Genomic DNA, 22,017 nt, shown 5'->3' on the forward strand with positions numbered 1-22,017 from the left:
AAAAAAAAAAGCTATGCCAGTGTAGGTGTAACTATGAAACGGTCTTGCATCTTCCACTCTTAATTCTTGGAAGTTAGCTTCCATATACCAAGTACAAATAACAAGACCGCCATGCTGCAAGAAGCCTAATCCACATAGAAAGGCTCTGAAGGATGAAATGCGATGTGGTGAAAGAGAAGACAAACAAACAGACAGACACACAAAGGAATATCAAAGTATTAGGCATGTGAGACATGTGAGTGAGGGAAGAAGCCATCCTGACAATCAGCACAGTCAACCCTTCAGATGTCACTAACTGCAAAGGCAGGAAAGACCTCAAGCAAGAAGTATCCTTCTGAACCCTGTCAACCCAAAGAAACATAAGAAATGATAATATATTGTTTTAAGTCACTAAGTTTTCAGGTGGCTTGCTATATAGCAAAAGATTAACAGAACAACAACCTGGTTGTTTTCAACAAGTGAATTACTAGGGAAACCAAACAGATTGATGGAAGGGGAAGAAAACCAATGGACTAAAAGTTTATAAAAGATTTAAGATAATAAGGTTTGAACTTTATTTGGATCCTGACAACAAATAAATTATATTTTTAAAGTTTATTATATTTATGACACATTCATAAATTTAAATGTTGACTGGGTAGTTGATGATATTATGGACTTGTGTTAACTTCTTTTAGACTGATAGTGGTGGTGTGGTCATGCTTTTAAAAAGAGATCTTATCCTTATAAGAAGTATATACTCCAAAGTTTATGGATAATATGGAATGCTGGCTATAATAACGTCAAAGTATTATAGATGATGAGGATTTAAAGGACACAAGACTGGACATGAGTCAATAATTGCTAGAGTTGGGTGATAAATATCTGAAGTTATACCATCTGTCCACTTTTATATATGTTTAAAACTTTTTATAATAAAAGGCTTTTTATTATAGAAATTAATAAAAGTAAAGAGTTCCTGGATTGAATGGACTCTCCTGTACTTCCCAGAAGCAAATAAAATATTCTCTGGAAGGCTCTGAAGCATTTGCATAGGAAGATTAGCTTATAACTATTTCTTTAAAAAAAATAATGGGAAGACACACAAGAAGTAAGAGAGTAACAAAAAATAAAGTGCAAAATCAAACCTGCAAAGACAGCAAAGGTATAAAATAATAAAAGAGTATATGGAAAAATAATAAAGAAGTTATAACTATCAAAATTGGACAGAAATATTTGGAAAAGAACAGAATAAAACTTCTAAATATAAAAAACTATAATTCTTGAAAGGAAAGACTCAGTGGCTGGTTTGCTGACAGAACAGAACCAACAGAAGAAAGAATTTAATAAAGAGAAAGAACTGAAGAAATTACCCAAAACATAACACAGAGAACAAAAGACAGGAAATGTAAAATAAGACACCCTCAAGAACAAAAATAAAAACTCTCAAACCAAAAACAGATTAGTAGAAATGGAGCACAAGATTGAGATACACAGTAAAATTCAACTTGGAATTCCAAAAGGATGTATTAGAGATTGAAAGAGTCAGACTTACAAAATTCTACAAGTGATGAAAGACAGGAAGGTTCAATAATCTAATAATTGTAAAAGACTGGAAACCCAGTTATCCAATATATAATAAAAAGAAATCTATGCTGACACAATTTATAGTGAACTCCAGAATAGAGACAAAAGAGAAGATGATAAACACATTCAAAAAAAGAGAATTATTACTTACTAAGGACTGAAAAGCATATTGACAGTTCACTTATATGAAAGTCAGAATTAATGGGAAATAGCTTCTACATGCTAGAAGAAAGAGCTTTTAACCTAGTTATATATCCAGAGAAATCATTTTTCTTTTTTTTAATAGTTTATTGTCAAATTGGTTTCCATATAACACCCAGTGCTCTTCCCCACAAGTGCCCTCCTCCATGACCATCACTTCCCCTCCCCCGCCCCCTCCCCCTTCAACCCTGGGTTCCTTTTCAGTATTCAATAGTCTCTCAGGTTTTGCCTTCCTCTCTCTCCCCATCTCTCTTTCCCTCTCCCCCCCTCCATTGGTCCTCCATTAGGTTTCTCCTGTTCTCCTATTAGAAGTGAGACACATTTTCAGACAAACATAAATGAGAGTGTTTACCACCCAAAGATCCCCCCAGAAAAAATTTCAAAAGTCTAGTAAATAAGTACTGTTTAAAGGAAATAATTCAGTCTAAAGAAAACTTTTCCAAAATGGAAGATCTGAAATGCAAAACAAAAACAAAAACAAAACAAAACAAAAAAACAAAAAGAAAGAAAGAAAATGAACAAAGAAAGGAATAATTTGCATATAATTCTAACAATACTAACCATGTCTAATTTGATTTTAAAATTCAAATAGCAATCAAATCTAGGTAATAACATATGACTCAAGAAGGAGTATCAACATTAAAGCATTCTTTAGCCATTAGCATTTTTCAGCAGAAGGATAAACACACTGAATAACTTCAGAACTTAAATATGCATATTAAAATATACAACATAATCACTACAAGAATAAAGTATATAACTTCCAAACTAACAGAAAATAAATTAGAATGAAGACAATAAAAAAATACAACTGTATCAACCTAAAAGAGGACAAGAAAGGAGAATAAAAAAGAAAAAACAGTTAGGCTTGTAGAAAGTAAGGGAAGTAGAAAGCAAAAATAATGTGGTAAAAATGAATCCAAATCTATTAGTCATCACTATCTATTTAAATGGATTCAATATTTCAGTTAAGAGGAAAGATTGTAAAAATGGATCCTACATGTTATTTACAAAGAGACACAAGACAAAGGTATATTGTAAGTAAAAGATTGGAAAAATATATACCAGGGAAGTGAAAATTAAGTTACCAAACCTTTATTAGTACAAAATAAAATGAGCTTTAAGGCAAAAAGCATTGTTAGAAATAAAGAGTGGCACATAAAAAGTTCAATTCATTGAAAAGATAAAATAGATACAAATGTGGATGTACTTAACAATATGGCTTCAAAACAAATAAAGCAAATATTAACAGAAAACAGTGATAAATACAAAAACAAAACTTTTTTTTACTGTAGTAAAAAAACTGCTTCTTTGAAAAAGACTAATAAAATTAACAAATCTCAGGCTAAATGAATCAAGGAAAATTAAAAACACAAATCAGGGGTGCCTGCATGGTTCAGTCAGTTAAGAGTCTGACTTTGGCTCAGGTCATGATTTCATGGTTCGTGGGTTTGAGCCAGACTGGGCTCTGTGCACACAGTTCAGAGCCTGGAGCCTGCTTTGGATTCTGTGTCTCCCACTCTCTGCCCCTCCCCAACTCGCACTCTGTCTCTCTCTCTCTTGAAAAATAAATAAACATCATAAATAAATAAATAAATAAATAAATAAATAAATAAAGTTTTTTTTAAAAAGTCACCGATCAATAACATTAGAAATTTAAAGGGAAAAGTAACATTCTGATTAGAAAATTAAAAACAAAGATAATACTATAAACAACATATCAAGAAATTTAAAAATACTGGGGAAATGGAACAAAATAGAGAACAATATAAGTTACCAAAATAGAAAAACAGAAATTATGACTCTTTTATTAGAACATTTTGATCATCAGTTTTATAAGTTCCACAGAGAAACTACTCAGACAAGATACTTTCACAAGCATGTTTGATAATTCAAAGAAAAGATAATTGGCATATTATACATATTAAAGAGTATTACACTCTATTTAAGAGAATGGAATGGAAATGGAATAGGAGAAACACACCCAGGTCTTTTATAAGAATAATATATTCCTGATACCAAAATCAGACAGGGACACTATGAGAAAGAAAACCTGCAAGCCAATGTTACTCTTAAATAGATGCAAAAATCCAAAATGTATGCATATATATTATAATATGCTGATATAATACATTATGTATCATTAAAATTTATATGTAAATATGAAAACTATGTATTAATAACCCCTATATTTTACTATGTTGTGAGGTTGGTAAAATGACACAAAATCTATTACTGTCACAAAGTCAACAGATTACAAACAAACATGATTTTATCTCAATAGCTTTAGAAAAAATATTTGTCACTGTCTTCATTAAGGACAGTCACCACATTAAAATCAGATGAAGGATGACAGTGGCTGAGTGGTAAACAGCTTATACTAACCCTCTCTGGTGGTGAAGGAAATACGATTTCAAACAACTTTTTCAGATTTAAGTGAGGTCTATCCTACAGTATTCTACTGAGAAGATGTGTCAACCAACACAAAGTGGTCTGTGACTCCGCCAAGTCAGAAGGAATACTAGCTGTAATGTAACTCTCAATAAAACTGTCTTGGTTTTGAAGGAATTAGTATTTTTCCAGCCCAATAAAGAAAGTGGAAGGCAATGATAACCACTACTATGAACATTTACCTTGAGTTTATGTTCCTTCCTGTTCACAATCACAGCTGTGATTTGCTGGTCCATGAAAATCAGAATGGTGACCAGCAACGCAGGGATCGCAGCGGCAAGGTACACCCACCAGGGGTTTCCTCCAAATGGTGGGACAAACCAGCCTCGGTTTGGACTTGTCGGCTTGAAGGAGAAAGAGAATATTTTCAGAAATGATATTAATACATACTATTTGGTGAAAAGTCAATGAGAAAGACACACTTATTTCTGGAAAGCAAACATATTTAAAAAACAGAAATAGTTTTGCTGATAGATTAAACAAAATTAGTTACCAAAATTTCTAAAGGTGGTTATTTTTAAGGCAGTTTTTTAAATGAAGGAGACTAAGAATACAGGTTGAGGGAAAACAAGTAAATGCCATTGTGTGTATTTAGGAGGATCTAATATAAGGACTCAAGATGGAAGAAAGTGATTTAAGTTTAAAGAGCAGCCATAAGAAAAACCCAAACATAATAGTCAGTAAAAGACACAGACAAGAAATTACAAAACAGCAATGAATTTTTTTCATGAATTTTAGCAATTATACTGAAGTTATTTCTACTACTGTCAAATTGTAATAGTTTCACATCATATCATACAGAAAAGGGTACAAATATTTTAATATGTTTAATACTCTGGTCTTTCTTATACATATGAAAAATGATCCAGAGTAACTGGTTAAATTCTCAGAAATGTTAATGAAAATGAATAAGATGATCATTTTTCCAGTTCTCCTGGAGTATTTTTCTATCCTTTTTCTAATGTTAAATAATGCAAATAAACAAAAACAGAATCCTATAATTTCTCTTCTCTATGTTTACTATCAAGAAAGTCTCACTCCTCTGAAGATATTTCTTCCATCTCATAACCACATCACTGAATCCATCCACATTTGACTCCTTTACCCGGTTGTGAGCTTGGAAGGGAAACTACTTTCTCTTGTTCATCAGTACATTTCATATCCCCTGTAAAGGGCCTGACTCAAAGCAAACACTCAATAGATATTGACTTAAATGAACTCATCACTGAATGATTGAAAACTTATGTTTCCAAATGAATATGAGATGGCATAGAAAATGCAACAAACATTCTCTTTGCTACACCATAGGTACCCCTTCCTCATTAAGTAGTAATTAAGCTAAAAAACCATAGTTTAATTTTTCTTAGCAAGTATAAGGTCTCAGTGATGGAGAGAGAGGCTGGGAGTATTCTATAAAACAGGTGAAAAGCATAATGAAAAATTAGATAGGGATGTATAAGAATGACTGAAATGTAAATTTTACCCATTGGGCTTGCACATACCAACAGATTTATAAAATGAATAATTCCTATACCTTTTTGTAATAATTTTTAAAAAATTTAACATTTATTTATTTTTGGGACAGGAAGAGACAGAGTGTGAGCAGGGATGGGGCAGAGAAAGAGGGAGACACAGAATCGGAAGCAGGCCCCAGGCTCTAAGCTGTCAGCACAGAGCCGGACTTGGGGCTCAAACCCACAAACCATGAGATCATGACCTGAGCTGAAGTCAAACGCCCAACTGACTGAGCCACCCAGGCGCCCCTTCTTTGTAATAATTAAAATGCACAAAATATGTAAACATATGTATATATGGCAGGTAGTTAGGTAGCAGGAAAAGAACAATGAATTAGTAATATAATCTTAGGCATTTCCCTTAATCTTTCTGAGCTCCAATATCAACTTCATAAAATCAGGATGATGAAAGTTGCATTACATCTTAGAATTATTATGGACCAAGGGGATAAGTTGTATGAAAATACTTTGGCTCATGTTAAATACTCTACAAATATAAAGCAGAGTTTGCATTTTTCAATAAAACTCAATATAATGTGAACTTTGCATTTGGTCCTAATCAGACAGTCAATTTTAGTGAAGAAACAAAGTATATATGCGCACCTAGCAAAAGACCATTTCTGAAATAAGGAAATAGATAATCTTAAAAAATTAACTCAAAAACATATGACAAACTAGAATAGGGGAGAGGAAAGAAATCCATAGAGTTCCAGGAAGATCAAAGGCAGAAGTTCACCTACCTTGAACTCGTTTGGCACAATTAGTTTTGGAGTATCCACACCCACTAGGGCATCTATTACACAAAATATTAGAATTGACAAGATAATGGCGAAGTCACTGATCAGTTTTCTTGCCTGAAAAAAATTGAAAACAAATGAAGGACTATTCAGTGCTGGATTAATATATTTGCCTGTGTTGGAAATGAACAAAGAATTCTGCCTTTATAGTTACAGCTTCACCAACAAATTAAAGGAGGTAAGGTGTCAGACTGTAGAGAGATTATTTTTCAATTGTTTTTGCTTCACTTTCTCATCTGGCCAAAAATCACTAAATCCCACAGGAGAAGTCAGTGTGTGTGTGTGTGTGTGTGTGTGTGTGTGTGTGTGTGTACGCACGCACACCCACGCACATGTACACAGGCAGGAAAGAGAAGTCACAAATAATATATCCCTGAAATACTGTACAAACTTCCTGCATGCAGCACAAAGGATACCTAGATAAGGGTGAAATCTCAAGGCGTACTGTAAAAACCTATACAAAAATATAGAATTCTATTTATAATCTGGGAATAGCACTGTGTGTATACAGCAAGATAATTCCATTAGGTAACCTGAAAACACTGAGAATCTCGCAGGAAAGGGGTTACAAGTTCTAGATGACTCTGATTCAAGACCTCAGAGAAATATGATGTGAGGGAAGATGGAGATTTGAGGACATTGCTAACTTTGTCAAAGAAAATGTTCTTTACTTGAAGTTTGTGCTTAAAATCTCTGTGTGTGGGACATCTCTCTCTACCACTTTTTAAGTGTGTTTGCCATTAGTTGACAAGCTCAGAGCCTCCTAAATATCTGCCTCTGGTTAGTACAAGGGCTGAGGTTTAGAGGACAGCAAACCTTTCCCATGGAGTGGGTGCAGAATGGTCATTTCTGAGTCAGTAAGGAAGCATGCGGTGCCTAGTGGCACTGACAATGACCTGGGAGCATTGCTAGAGCACAGGCACCGGAGTTTCCCCATGAGGCTTATACATATGGTGGTGCTTAATCTGATCACTCAACAAGATTTTACTTAGTAGCTTATACTTTGACTGGGTCCTAGGGATACCACAGGGAACAAAACAGACACAATCCATGTCTTCATGAAGGGCACATACCCAAGGAAGCCTCCTCCTAAACAATCAGGGTTGACTCAGTAGTTGTCAAGTTACCTCAGGGAGAGCAGTCGATGTTCTGGTATTGCTGGATGAAGAGAGATCAGGGAGGGGCAGAGTGGCTGCACAGTTCTCAGGACAGGGGGCCTTTGAAAGAGTAGTGGGACTGCTCCTTCAGTCAGATGCTCAGTAGGAATGGAACTGAGGAATGGAAGTACTTGTCAGGGTGGGTATGCCGAAGGCCATGGTAGCGCTCTCTTCTGGACCACTGCTCGGCGCCAGGAGCCTTGGGTCCTAACTATCCTTGGAACCAAAGATGGCCTATTTGGCTATGAATTCCTTTCCTTTTTCAAGGGCTGGATTTTGCTAGGTTTAGCTCTCCTAAGAACTCCATACAAAAAAGCAGAAAGCCAGCTGTGGGATATGTTAGGGACAAGTTCACACCAATCATACAGTAATGTCAAACACAAATAAATGACAGGGGTCAATCTGGGGAGGAAAATCCAGGGCAGCAGTTAGGAGCACAGTTTCTATAGTCAGATGACCTGGGTTGGAAGTCTAGCACATTATTTCCTATGCACAAGTATCTATCCTTTCTTGGCTTCAATTACTCCATCTGCAAAATGTAGGTAAAACAATCCCTATAAACTTCATCAGTTTGTTATAAGAATTAAATAAGATTAAGCCATGAAATTTTTTTATCATAACATCTGGAACATAATAGACTCTTCTAATATGTATTAACTATTGTTATTTCAAGTTCCATGAGGTCTCTTTGGCTGCAGAAACCACTGGAATAACCAAATAATCTACCATCAGGAGGTCTTTAGAAAGAATAATCAATTCCAAGAAACAAGATATGATATGAGAGCCCAATAATAATATGGAACTGCCACTCAACCAATTTTGGTTGGAAGTATTTGGAGTCCCTGCAGGAAAAGGATGTTCCCCAGGGCTCAGTACTGGAGGAAACTCCCATTTCTTAAGTTTTGTACAAGTGAGTGTTGGCAAAGGCAATTCAGGATGGTCTGGCAAAGATGGTCATGTGAAGCAGGCTCAGGAAATACTAAGATGTTACAATGATCTCTCTGGTACAGTAGGTCATAAATCACTGGAAGACCAGAGGTCTTTCAGCAAAGGCAAAAAGAACTTTTCTTTTTTAACTCCCTCTCAGTCATCACCCAGAAAATCCAATTTGTTAATTTAGATATGCTAGAAGTTGTTCAAAAGGGGTGGGGGAGTGGTTATTAAAAACACAGTGACCCTCCTTTTTCTCATAAACAGAAGAAGAGAGGGTAGTAAATGAATTCAATCTGCAATTCCTTGGCAGAAAGTCCCAGAGGGCCTGTCCCTCTGGCCCACTAGGGGACAGATCTGGATGGCTGGGATCATTACCAGACACCTGGGACATGCTGCTTCCTTAGTTAGAAGAGGTATTCTTAAGAAGAGGCTTCCATAAACTAAACACTGAGGCCCTAAATCTGCTCTCTCAGTAGTTCTCTTCATCTTAATGGCAGCTTATTTTTTCCTATGGCTTTGGCCCAAAACCATCCATTTAACTCTTCTTTCTCTCATATCCTACATCTAACAGGTCAGCAAATTACCTTCAAAACATATTCAGAATGCTGCCGGTTCTCACCACCTCCACTGCTCCTCTGTCTAAGGCACGACTTTACTCCTGTGGTTTCCTTCCTATCTCATCTTCCTGATTCTATACTTGCCCCCTTCAGTACACTGTCAAGGTATCCCAGAATAATTATGTTAAAACTTCACTCAGATAAGGTGGTAGGCAAAACAATGCCCCCTAAGGAAGCAGATGTCCTACTTCCTGGAATCTATGAGGACACAGTGTGGCATGGCTAGTGAGAATTAGGTTGCATATAGAATTAAAGTTGCTAATTAGATAACCTTGAAATTGGAGAAATGATCTGGGATTATTTTGGTGGGTCCCAGTGTAATAAGCAGGGTTCTCATAGATGAAAGAGGGAGCCAGAAGAGCCAGTGTCAGAGTGATATGCTGTGAAAAAGGTTCAACCAGCCATTGTGCGTTTTGAAGATGGAGGAAAGGGCCATGAGCCAAGGAATGTGGGCGGCCTCTAAAAACTGAGTAAGGCAAAGGAATGCATTCTTTACCAGAGCTTCCAGAATGAATACAGCCTTGTCAATTCCTTGACATTAGCCATTGAGACCCATTTCAGTCTCCAGATCTCAAGACAATAAATCTGCATTGTTTTAAGCCATCATATTTATAATAATTTGATATAACAACCATGGGAAACTAATATAATAGATTACCTATTTTAGTTCAGTTATTAGTTTCCTGAATTTATATATGTGTGGAATAAGTATAATATACATGTGCAAGAAATATATATACTTTATATGTAATATATATAACATAAATATATATTAGAAGAACTTCAGCAATATTTTTGTTAAGTGTGGCACTATTATACCGTAGGTTTAGAAGTAGCTAAAAAGACAAATGTTAATAAGATTCAAAATTACATTTCTTAAAATTTATGGGGAAAAAAAGGCTACTTTATTAACAATATTGCTTAACCTCATTAAAAATCACAGCTAGGGTGATATGTTCTTTATAAAATACTCACTTCTATTTCCCCTTCCTTCCCCTTAAATTGTACAGTACAGCTCAGTTACAGCAGAAACCGCTCCTAGAGAGTGTTTATTGTCAGACATGGATTTCTAAGACACTAGATCCAGTTTAAACTTCATAGAAAGGAAATTGATTTTTCCCAGGTCACTTCTGTATTTGACTCCAAATCCTCTAATTGGAGAAGGCAGGTAAGAGTGCTATTTTAGTAGGCTGTTCAGGTCTTACTCTATACTAAAATTAAACTTTAATTTGAATGAGGTAAAACTGACAGTAGAACTAGAAAGTGCCCTAAAAATGTCAAATACTGAGTAAATACAGCTTTTACTAGATACACTCTAGGACCTGTGAAGGAGAGCTTTGAGTCTGACTTTAAGGAGATAAGAATCACTCTCTTGGGGTTCTTTGCACATTTCCAAACACACTTAGAGAAAAAATACATGAAGTTCCCTTCATTTTGTTTATTTTACCTTCCATTTTCATCAACCCTGAGCACTTTCAAAAACCCTAAAACAGTACCCTTTTAATGTGCCATATAAAATAAAGAAATCAAATTAGAAACCCATAGTTCTTGGGAGACCTGGGTGGTTCAGTTGATTAAGGGTACGACTTCAGCTCAGGTCATGATCTCACACTTTGTGAGTTTGAGCTCCGCATCAGTCTCTGTGCTGGCAGCTCACAGCCTAGAGCCTGCTTCAGATTCTGTGTCTCCCTCTCTCTCTACTCTCCCCTGTTTGTGCTCTGTCTCCTTTTCTCAAAAATAAACATAAAATAAAAATTTTTTAAATAAATAAAAAAAGAAATCCATAGTTCTTAATTCCCTTCTAGATCTTACTGGTCATGATTAGAGGTGCCAAAGTTTTCATGAGAAACAAGTTTCCACAAGATTTCATGTCCAATTTTGTGGATTCAGCAGCTTCAAATCCAGACTGGACAGACATAACCCATGAGTGTTCCTGTAGCCAAACGCTAAGTCTCTCCAGGTTCAAACTTCAATATCCTAGGAATATAAACTACGGCAATCTAGGTGAAACACAAACTAAGAAAATTATCTGTAACAAGGGCTTGCTGTAAACAAAATTAGTTGTTTTTTTAATGGTACAGTGATGTGCTACAATGTGTAAGATAATTCCTACCTCCATTGATAAGGCAAAGAAAAATGTGTTTCAAGATTCTTTTATATAAGACTGTTTTTGAGCTTTTTGTTTGTTTGTCAGTTTTAATTATAAAAATGAAGAGGAGAAAAATATCTCTGTCCTCTACAGAATTAATTATAAAACATCTTGACTAATGTAATAAGAAACATTCAGCTTAACTATCTAAACTACCAGAGCATAGAAGAAATGACATGGATGGGAAGGGAAATTCAAATAACCATACACTGTTCTCCGTTCTTGGGCAAAAACAACCTAATAAATCTATTATAAGCATACTTTTCATGAAGGATGGTACTTATTAATTATTAAGAGAGTTATAATCATGGAGACACCCACTGGGCAGAAGCTAGTTAATTTATGGGGAGGGATGAGTTTGGTTTCTCTGCAGCCCCAGAGGACGTTTGGTTTTCACTTTGCGAGGGCTACAGCTGCTTCTAAATTAACGGGGGAAAAGGCTGCGGGCTTGCAGAGCAGCTCTCAATGGATGGAGCTGCTACAAGACAAGGACAGCAGCAGGCACCCTGCGGGTTCTCAACAAATATTAATCCGTGATGTCAATTCCTCTCACGGCGGTGGTACCGAGAAACTGCTAAACAACAGTGTAAAAAAGCATTTATTCCAGATGAAAAACAAAATGCCAGACCAATGTGTGCTTTTTGGCAATCATGAAAAGGCACAAAATATCATGAGAATTCTGAAATCTGATCCCCCCGCCCAGTAGCCAAAGCATAGCACTATAAAAGAAAATAAGCACTAATATCAGTATAGCAATCATAATACACTGTACTTTGAATCAATAATACCCACTATAATTAGAATTCAATAAAAGGAAAGTCTGATTTAGACTCCAGGAGTTTAACCCTGTAACTTCCAGAGTCAGAGATCTGGGGAACAAAGAAGGGAAGTGGATTGGGCACTTTATCTGAGTGGGGCTTAGAGCTTCCCAATAAAAGTCTACCTGGAAAAAAAATTGTATTTTCATGCATGGAACTGAGGGAAATGGACCTACGAACTGGTTCACAGGAAAGCTAGTGATATTTCAAACTTGGGCCTCTTCCTGAATTCTGCTGCAAACCTGAGCAGAGCACAAAACCTACCAAAAGCAAATAATCAGATTGCATGGGAGACTCTGTGCCTCCATCTTGCTGCTATATTCTAACGAGAGAGTGAAACTCCGGAGCTTGATCCAGAGATGGGTAACCAGACGACTAGGGTTCTGGAACACCGACTGCATAAAAAATGATGGTAGGCCTCGAGAAGTTGCAGAGAGAAACTGTCTTCAAATATGTGAAATCTGTCACAAGGAAGGACTAACTTTAGTTCTGTGTAGCTTAGAGGGCAAGGGCAGATCCCGAGGACAGAAGCTGTGGCAGGCCAGATTTGTGTTTGTGTCAGGAATGCCTTCAGAGACAGGAGCTCTTGTTCTAGGAAGCACTCAGGCAGCCCGCAGAGGAACACTTGTCAGAAATTAAGAGGCAATCTTGGACTAGATAGTATTCAAAGTCCTAACACTACAATTCAAGGATTAAGACCCAATTAACAAAATTTCTTGGCCTTCTATTAGGGTTATCTTGATATAGGGCCCCAACAACATTATAAGAAAGAGTTCCAGGACTTAAAAAGAGAGATGGTTTTATGATTTTACTAAAGTATAAAAATTAACACTTAAAAAATAATTAAGTCATGTGTACAAATTAGATAAACGGAAATGCAGTAGGAGGTCATTTTGTGTTTATGAATGGATTTCAATGCTGGTGACTTTTCCTATGATGAGCAAGTAAGCTGAAGTGCTTAGGAACAATAAAGAACCATGTTCAAAATTACTGTCCATATAGACTGTTTAAGAGTGCTCACAGAACACCTGGCCGGTTACTGCCCCTAACCTTATTTTTTTTTAGGGATCGATTTTGGTTAACTGTATTTTTTGTCATATGTCCGTAAGAACTGAAGTACTTGTAATCTTTGTTAAATGTTTAATAGGTTGAGTTGTACTTATAATCAAATATCCCTTTTTAGTGTTAAGGAAAAAATATGAAAATCAATTCTGGATTAAAAACAAATTTGACTTTGAAAATTACTTTTCTTGGTACACAATAACTCGAGAGTTTGAAAATCTGATTTCCCTTCACTGACAGCAAAGTTGTCTTCTGGATGAGTTTCAATGGCATGATGTGGTCTGATGTTTCTGCAAGAACCACCCTGACCTCACCCAGCATTACTAATGTCAGAATGTAGGACAGAGAATACATGCCCATTAGTTCTTACTAATTTTGGGAAATATTATTGGTTTTAGTTTGACAGTTATCATTCACCAAGAGAGTTTCTGGGGAAAAAAAAACACAACATGGGACGCCTGGGTGGCTCAGTCAGTTAAGTGTCTGGCTTCGGGTTAGGTCATGATCTCACGGTTCATGGGTTCGAACCCCGCATCAGGTTCTGTGCTGACAGCTACCTCAGAGCCTGGAGCCTGCTTCAGATTCTGTGTCTATGTCTCTCTCCGACCCTCCCCTGCTCTCGCTGTCTCTGTCTCTCAAAAATAAATTAAAAAACATAAAGAAAAAAAACCACAAAAAAAAACAAAAAACCAGAAAGGGATGTCACCTGATTCCTGTAAAGAGTTGTTTACCAACTAAACACATCCAACTGTAATAGAACTCTTACAGGCCAAAATGTCAACCAAAAGTCATGGAGCCAAAAATATAGCAAATCTGTGGAATTTGCTCCAAGTTCCACGACCACTAATCACAATCAGCTACTAATCACAATCTTGCTCTAAGTTACTGCTTTCATTTTGCCAGCACATATGCATCAGTGGTATCTTTCTTGCATGCATATGATCCCTTATCGGTGTGGGACTCTGGAAGAGCATTTCACGTTAATGTCCTGAGCCATCTGCCACAGAAGATCACAGATTATGCTGTGATGCTCCTACTGGAAGCTCTGATGCCAAATGACTTTGACTAAAGACTTAAGGCTGACATAATAGCCCAGTAACAGTATATGGTAATGGTCTGAGCACCCCATTCTTTTTAGAGGATCGTACTGGTATTCCATCAATATTCCCATTGGCATTAGGGATCTCTGGACATGTCTGACACACAAATTAAATTCCTGTTAGATAGGCTAGCAAAGACAAACTCTTTTACCATAAGTACTTGTCCTGATGAACTGCCTGTAGCTTCCTGAGGGACAGAAAAAGTGGATAACTGACCCTGGTCTAGGCAAAGGTAATGAAAGACTGAACTCGGGGATTAGGAGTGTAAGTATAAGGGAAAGAGATTAGAGCAGAATAATCAAGGGAACTGTGACAAGTTTAATTTGATAATAAAAAAGAAAACTTGGAGAAGCAAATACAATGGTATCATCTTTTGTCACACTAAATTCTCTACTCCTTTTCACCATGCTCTCTACCTTGGGAGACTGGCCTGTGGTCTGCAGTAGACTCTCTTTCCTCTCTGGCTGGGGCTAGCCTGCAGCAGTTGGGCAGGCCATCAGAAGGAAAAGAGAGATAGATCAACGTACTTATTCCCATAGATGTGTCGCTGTGAGGCTGCCTGAGCCCGGCTACATCCCTTAGTCTGAGGTCACGGCACCTCCCAGGACAGCTCTTTCAACTCTTTTCTCTTCTCCTGGGGTCCAACAACCACTCCCTTTGCACAACCTTTGGGCCAGGGATAGTAGCAACCCTACTGTTCCTAGCACTGGACACTACACTCTCCCTCATGGGTTCCCTAAACCTAACTGCACTTTTGGAAACTATGCTTTCTTGTAAACCCCTCAAATCATCCCACCTGAGTGTATAATTTGCTTCCTGCTGAGACTGATACACCAAGTATGATTCTGAGATTTTGATCTTAGGTGGCTGTGAGGGTAGATGATATGAGCTGATATAAGGGATAGAGGAAGATGAGTGTGTTCAAATGTGGGAAGAAAAACCACATCTTGAAGTTGCTATATAACAACAGTGGATCATCCACAGACAGAGGCTGGCAGCAGCTGTAAAAGCAGACGTGGCATAAAGATGGAGATAAAAATTAATTTCGAGAAATCTGTAAGCACTGATCATTGCTATAAGCTCTAGCTTAAAATAGAGAATTCATTTAATTTAGAAGATGGAGTCAGCAAACTCTCTCTAAAATTACGGAACACAACACTAGAGCTTAAAAGATGTTCATTGTCTTCTAGTTGAGCTCTCCTTTCTGGGTGCGGTAACTGAAGTCCACAGTCAGCCATCGAAGGGCACACCATCCGTTAATGGCGGTGCTTGCAGTGGAATCGACAGCTTCTGGGTTCTCCCAGCTGTGTGTGCTCTTTCCACAAAATGCAGCCTTTGCCTCTATTTCGCTGCTTCCCACTAGTCATCAGGTGCAGAGTACTTACTTAGTCTGTGCCCAGCCTTGTGCTAATTGAGGGGAGGAATAATGCAGAAGTAAAACAGAGTTCCAGCACCTTACAATCTTAACTAACTAAAATACAAATGTTTAGAAATGAGAGTGCGAAACAGAAATGGCTGGCCACGCAAAAGGAAAGGAGGACATTTTGTAGGACAAGGACACGGTCATCTGGCATTGTCACTTTGAGATTGTAGCGGTTTCATGTGCCTTGTTGGTGTGAGGGAGGAAGTAGTAACAGTTGGCTTGATTATTGTCCCAGCATTTGAGGATTGTCTAATTTATTCTGTTTAAGCATACAAGTTTTAATTGTAGAATAACATGAAACATAAGGATCTATAAGTCTATTGGTTCCTATCTATACAGACCCTCCTTCTAAATGACAGCTTAAATCCAAACATACTTCGGCAAACGAGAGCAGAAAAGATGCTCTTATTACTCACACGTGTGAATTTATCTATGTATTGTTATTATTTAGCTGTAAACATAAAGTGAGTAGGAGAGATGATGGTCTGAAAGCCTACACACCTCAACATTGTTCCTTAGAAATCACGTGTATTATCTGCCCCCTGTTTATTTTATGATTGCTGTATACAATTCTAAACTATGCTGAGAAACCGCTTAGTAGGAATTGTAACTGAATTGCTATCATTATTCTATTTTCACATGCTCATAACTTTCTCAGCAGCATTTATCAATGCTGAGAAATGACCTGCTTGGGCTCTTATAAGTGGAAAATTCCTTTAAGTCTGAAGAGCTATTATCAATTTGGGAGTTACTGCTGGAAGAAAAAGGTGATGCTTTTTCTTCTTCTTGAAATGATCTGTATTTATATTAAAGCTGAAACTAGTTTATTTTGTAAATTATAACGTACAATTGCTAGAAAACAGGTTTTCTAGTTTTCCACCTGCTATGCCTATATAATTTCAGCCTTTGGCAAGTGGAAAAGATAAAACGGTGATAATTCCTTAAGTATGATCTGAGAGAGGGATAGAGAGAGAGAAACAGAGACACAGGGAGGGAGGGAGATGTCTAATGGATTGATAATTGAAAAGGAAAACCCTCAATAGAGAAGAAGCAGGAGGAAGGTCTTCACCCAACCATGCTGGTACCTGCCAAGTCTTAGACTAGAGATTGCTATGAGGACAATAACTACATGCAAAGTACAGGCTCCACCTAAGGCCTCGTGTGTGTGCATGTGTGTGTGTTTACAAACTATAGGCTAAACAAAGAATGGCTGTAGGCTGAATTATGCCTGTTTACCTCCATTTTGTGATGCCCCATTTTAGTCACATTAAATTGAATGCTTCTTTCTATGTTTCACTTTGTGGAGATTTTTCATTCTTGGGGCCAGCTAGTTTGGGACATTTCATTATGCTATGGTCTCAGTGTTGTGTCCCCCTCAAATTTATATGTTGAGATCCTAACCCCACAAAAAGATGGTGTTAGGAGGTGGGGTTTAGGGAGGTGGATGGAGCCTTCATGAGATTAATGTTTTTATAAAAGAGGTCCCACAGAGAGCCTTAGCTCTTCCTCCATGTTTGAACATAGTGAAAAGGTGCAGACTATGAGCCAGGAGGAAGGTCTTCGCCCAACTATGCTGGTAACTGACCTTGGACTTCCCAGCCTGCAGAAATGTGAGAAATAAATTGCTGTGGTTTATAAGTTACCCAGTCTATGGGACTTTATTATAGCAGTCCAAACAGATGAAAACAGTTATCAATCCTTCCTTTTATTTTCAATTTTATGAGAAAAATCAGTTTTTATAAGAAAAAGTGAAAAAGTTTCCTAGGTGGAAGTGAATATATGATGATTCATTCCCTAAGAATTGAAAGAAAAGAATTTCAGGAACTGCATCTCTTGTCTTCTAAAGTCTTTCCATTCCTTCTACACAAAACACAAGGGGAGAGATTTCATGAGACTTCAGCTGCTTAGAGCAGCTCATTGATAAAAGTCAGGTATAATCAAGATTACCTAAGAAATGCTGACATCTTAAACACTGAGAATTGAACCGCAAAGCAAAGGATTATCTTAGTTTCACTCTGCAGATAAAAAAACAAAGTACCATTAACTAAATGTTGGTCTTATCTTGTAGTCTCTCCATGAACCAGTTTTGATTTTATGTTCACCCAAGCATATTAAGGGGAGACAGGCTGTCTGGACAATCCATCTCAATTATCTGTTCTTCTGTACAACAGCATTCATCATTATGGGAAGGAAAATTTGGCTCAGATGACACTCATATTTTATACCAATACTGGTGTAACAACACTGTGTAAGTTTACTCCCACAGCCCATAATTCAAATACTAAATTACTACATGTACAAGTCATGAACTAGAAATTCTACATAAAAATTGTTACTGACATGAAGAGTTTTTGCTTATGTACTTTCGAACTATGGATTTAAAAGGTTTTTTCCTTACTCATACATTTTTAGGTACTAGAATACATCCTACTTTTCCCCCCTCAGTACAATAAGAATTAAGGTAGAATTTATGACAGAATTATGTGAGCAAAATCCTTGGAAGGCTTTCCAGAGCCAGACTACAATTAGGTTAAAAATACATAATATGTACATGGACAAAGACTGGAAATCAACCTTTAAGTGCACAAAATTGGAAAAGTTGAATTATAGGTGACTTTTTCATTTCTAAACATTGTATGATTGTGTAAATTCAATGAAAGCTATTTAAAGCTCAGGTACTTACCATGGTTGGAAAGTAAGGACTTGTTTTGAATTTTTTCAGAGCCATGGAAGAGGTGTAGGTGCCCAGGAAGAGGATGAAAGACATGAGAGTGATGTCAGGGACAAAATCACAGCTGTTCCCCACGAGCTTTCCTCCGTATTTCACACACTTCTTCATTGACAAAAATGCCCAGTCGAAGGTAGCATTATGATACTGAAGAAGAAAAACATGAACATTTTTTCAGAGAACACCAATGCGCCAAAAGCAGCAATTGATACATGATGGGCTATGTAGGGATTAGGCTGAAAGTCTCTGTGGAAAAGCTGGAGGGTAACCTCTGGAGGGTGAAATTTGATGAAGTGTTAATGGAATAACAGGTACCAGGGGCCAGGAGGCTAGCAATTACCAAAAACACAATGAAAAGGATGCCATCTGTTACCCACTTTGAGCTACAGCCCTACAATCATCCAACTGTTCAACAGAAACAAACCACAAAGTCCTTCTTTCCTGTCAACCTTCCTGCGAGAAAACTGAGACATAGTAATAACCTACATCTCAAAATGTTAAGACTCTCTAAAATACCTTTGTTGTTTAAAAATTACTTACTTTTACAGTACACAGCTTCTTTGGATTCAAACTGCTGGCCCTATAGTTAATGTTCTCTAAAAATTATATTAGGTTAACTATGTATCTACCCAGAACTTTCCCAAAGGAGCTATTTCTTTTCTAGATAACTAGAGACTGGTGATGTAAGGAATTAGACTATAAAAATATTGACTGTCCCTGCTTTTTCAACTGCATATCCTAATAAAATAGAGCTTTCTATCTTGTGGGCTCCAGGTGAGCAGCATGCACTCCAGTAATGGAACGTATTAGAATGGGCTTTGGAGTCCTAAATGGCATATCTATTTCTATGGTACATGACCTCAAGCTCACGGGTCAACTTTCAAATTTTCTTCTATCTCATGAATTGCTGTCATGTCATCAATACTTCTTGAGTGCAGCTAACTCCTGTTGCTGTTTTCCGTTTCCAATGTGCAGGAGAATCCTTTTGCTAGCACAGTGGATAAGGCAGGGTACTCATCCTCCAGCTGCTCGCAGCCTTAGCTGCTTCTCTAGAGAACTGCCTTCAGTCACAGTAGAACTACCTCACCTAAAATGGTATGCCCTCTTGCAGCCAGTTACGGACCAACACTAATGGGTTGCCACTAAAATTCCCCTAAATATGTTGAAAATCATACATTGATGGTGTTTGGGAAGTGATTAGGCCATGAAAATAGAGCCCTCATGAATGAGACTCATGCTTTTATAGAACAGACCCATGAGAGCCCTCTTGTCTCATCTGCCAGGGAAGAAGGCTGTCTATGAACCAGGAAGTAGGTGGGTCCTCATCAGACACTGAATCTGCCAGGACTGTTATCTTGAACTTTCTCTTGGGTCCAGGGGTAATGAGTATGTCATGTGCTAACAGAAGGTTTATTTGAGAATATCTTGCAAGTAAATATGGAAAGATAAATTTCTCCTGTCCTGTAGAAGCAATTCTATCTCATACCAAACTCATCATCAATATTCTTTACTATTCAATAAATTCTCTTGATGTAAGTAATCTAGTTATAAAAGATCATACATGCAAAAGAAGAATCTTGGACCAGAAATTGTTTCTAATTTTATAGAGCTCAAAAGGTAAAGTGCTTACATAAGTCAATTAAAAAAAAATAAACTCTAGGTCTTTCCCTGAAATATTTTTTCTATGTTAGCTTCAACTTATAAACAGCTGAATCACATAATTATTCTTTTATCAAACTCTACCTCTGAGAGGTAATTAATCATGTCTCATCTTGTTTTTCAGATTTCTGCATATGGATGTTTTTAACAGAACACATTTAAAGTTTAGGTAACAGATTTCTTTGTTTTAAGATCAGCAAAAATTTACCATTGTAAATTTGTCTATGTAAATTTACCATAATATCAATTTAGCACTTTAATATGAGCAGAACCCTGTAATATAACCCAAAGAAGTAAGCTGCATTAAGACAATCAATCCCAGCAGGCCGTTTTTATTGATTTTCTTACAGAGATTCAGGTTGAGGTGAAAAAATATACAGATATACATAAAATGATAGATATGTGTTTTCATGTATATCAACTTAAAATACCAATATCACTATTTTGTTGGCCTCAAATCATTCTCTGTATCACTGTACAGAAAGTTTAGTCTCCAACCATCTAAAGACTTTAGTACAAAGTTTGGGCATCACGTACAGATATCTCAGTATACATATATATATACACTTTTCCCACTTCCATAAAACTTTAACTCTAGCTAATAAATAATTCTATTTAAACAGCACTGGAGAGGTATCTATGTTATCTGTTACTTCAATGTTATTATTCTATATAAGCTGATATCATTGAAGGTTAACTCCATAAAACTTCAGGCAAGATTCAGATCACAAACAAACTAGACATTAAGACAAAGCATTATTCAATTAGTGGTTATATATGTAAATATGCAAAGTAGAATTCCAATAATTAGCTAAAAATTTAATCATTGCAGATATAATTTATGTTATTTTTACTCCAATATACCTCATTTTGTTATCTATGAAACATATATATTTTGGTAAAAATGGTATTTTTTACTTCAGAGGTACACTCTGCTTTCCATATGTAAAGGGAACATAAAAAAAGAAAACTGTACAGATTTTAATTACTACTAACTATAATCCAACGGTTTTCAAATTTTAATTATCAGTGAAATATCTTTTCATGTGGAACCACAGTATTTAAAATTGTGATAAAACTGAGCTATTCGGCCTGATTTAGTTAGAAAGGATTGAGCATCTCTTTCTCAATACTCCTGGCCCACCTCAAGGCAGACTCTGAGTCCCCACTCAGGAATCCTAGCGTAGTCTGAGGGAAACATTACTTTAAAATTAATGCTATGGGGAGGAGCCAAGATGGCGGAGAGGAAGGGACCTCTGTAAACTTCGTCTACCCCATCTATCAAACTGAAAAGGACATTACTCTCATCTGCAAGGGTGGAAGGAGAAAATACAGACTCCAGATAGAAGACAACCTCAAAGATGCCAGAGTGAGTGAGTGCAAACTGGGAAGACTGGAAAACGGGCCAGACGGAGAAGGGCAGGGGAGGTGGGAGCCCAAGCCCAACACACGGAGCCCCAGAGAGACAAAGGGAAGGGAAAGAGAAACTGAACACTCTCATAGTACTGTCTCTAGAGAAGAGATAAAGAACGTTTAACCCTGCTCAGAGAGAAAAACTCTCACTCCAAATATAACCGCTGGGAAGCCCAAATCCTGAACCAGGGTGGCACAAAAGAAAAAACACCCCCCTACCCCTGCGTGATCCTGGCAGGGAGTTGGCATTGGTGGCGCTGCTGCCGTGGCTGCGGGGGCTGTGGGGGAGCGCACTTCAGCTGCGGCTGCAGGAACACACACCTCATTTCCACAGCACATCTCACCTCTGGCAATGGCCACACGAATCCCAAATCCCAGATGCCACCAGGAAAAAATAACCCCTACCCCTACGCAATCCTGGCACGGAGT

At 37.3% G+C, this 22,017-nt stretch overlaps 1 protein-coding gene across 1 annotated transcript in view; it reads right to left on the reverse strand.

The window, feature by feature from the left end:
- SLC4A4 (solute carrier family 4 member 4) overlaps window positions 1-22,017 on the reverse strand; it is a 318,791-nt gene that overhangs the window by 35,838 nt on the left and 260,936 nt on the right. The window contains exons 16-18 of the mRNA XM_029945109.1: window positions 18,472-18,663; window positions 6,473-6,586; window positions 4,401-4,562 (exon numbers count right to left, since the gene is read on the reverse strand). Of these exons, the coding sequence (XP_029800969.1) occupies window positions 4,401-4,562; window positions 6,473-6,586; window positions 18,472-18,663 (468 nt within the window). The remainder of the gene's footprint in view (window positions 1-4,400; window positions 4,563-6,472; window positions 6,587-18,471; window positions 18,664-22,017) is intronic.

Source organism: Suricata suricatta, chromosome 1 (genome assembly GCF_006229205.1).
Source record: "Suricata suricatta isolate VVHF042 chromosome 1, meerkat_22Aug2017_6uvM2_HiC, whole genome shotgun sequence".
In the NCBI taxonomy this organism is placed as follows: Eukaryota; Metazoa; Chordata; class Mammalia; order Carnivora; family Herpestidae; genus Suricata; species Suricata suricatta.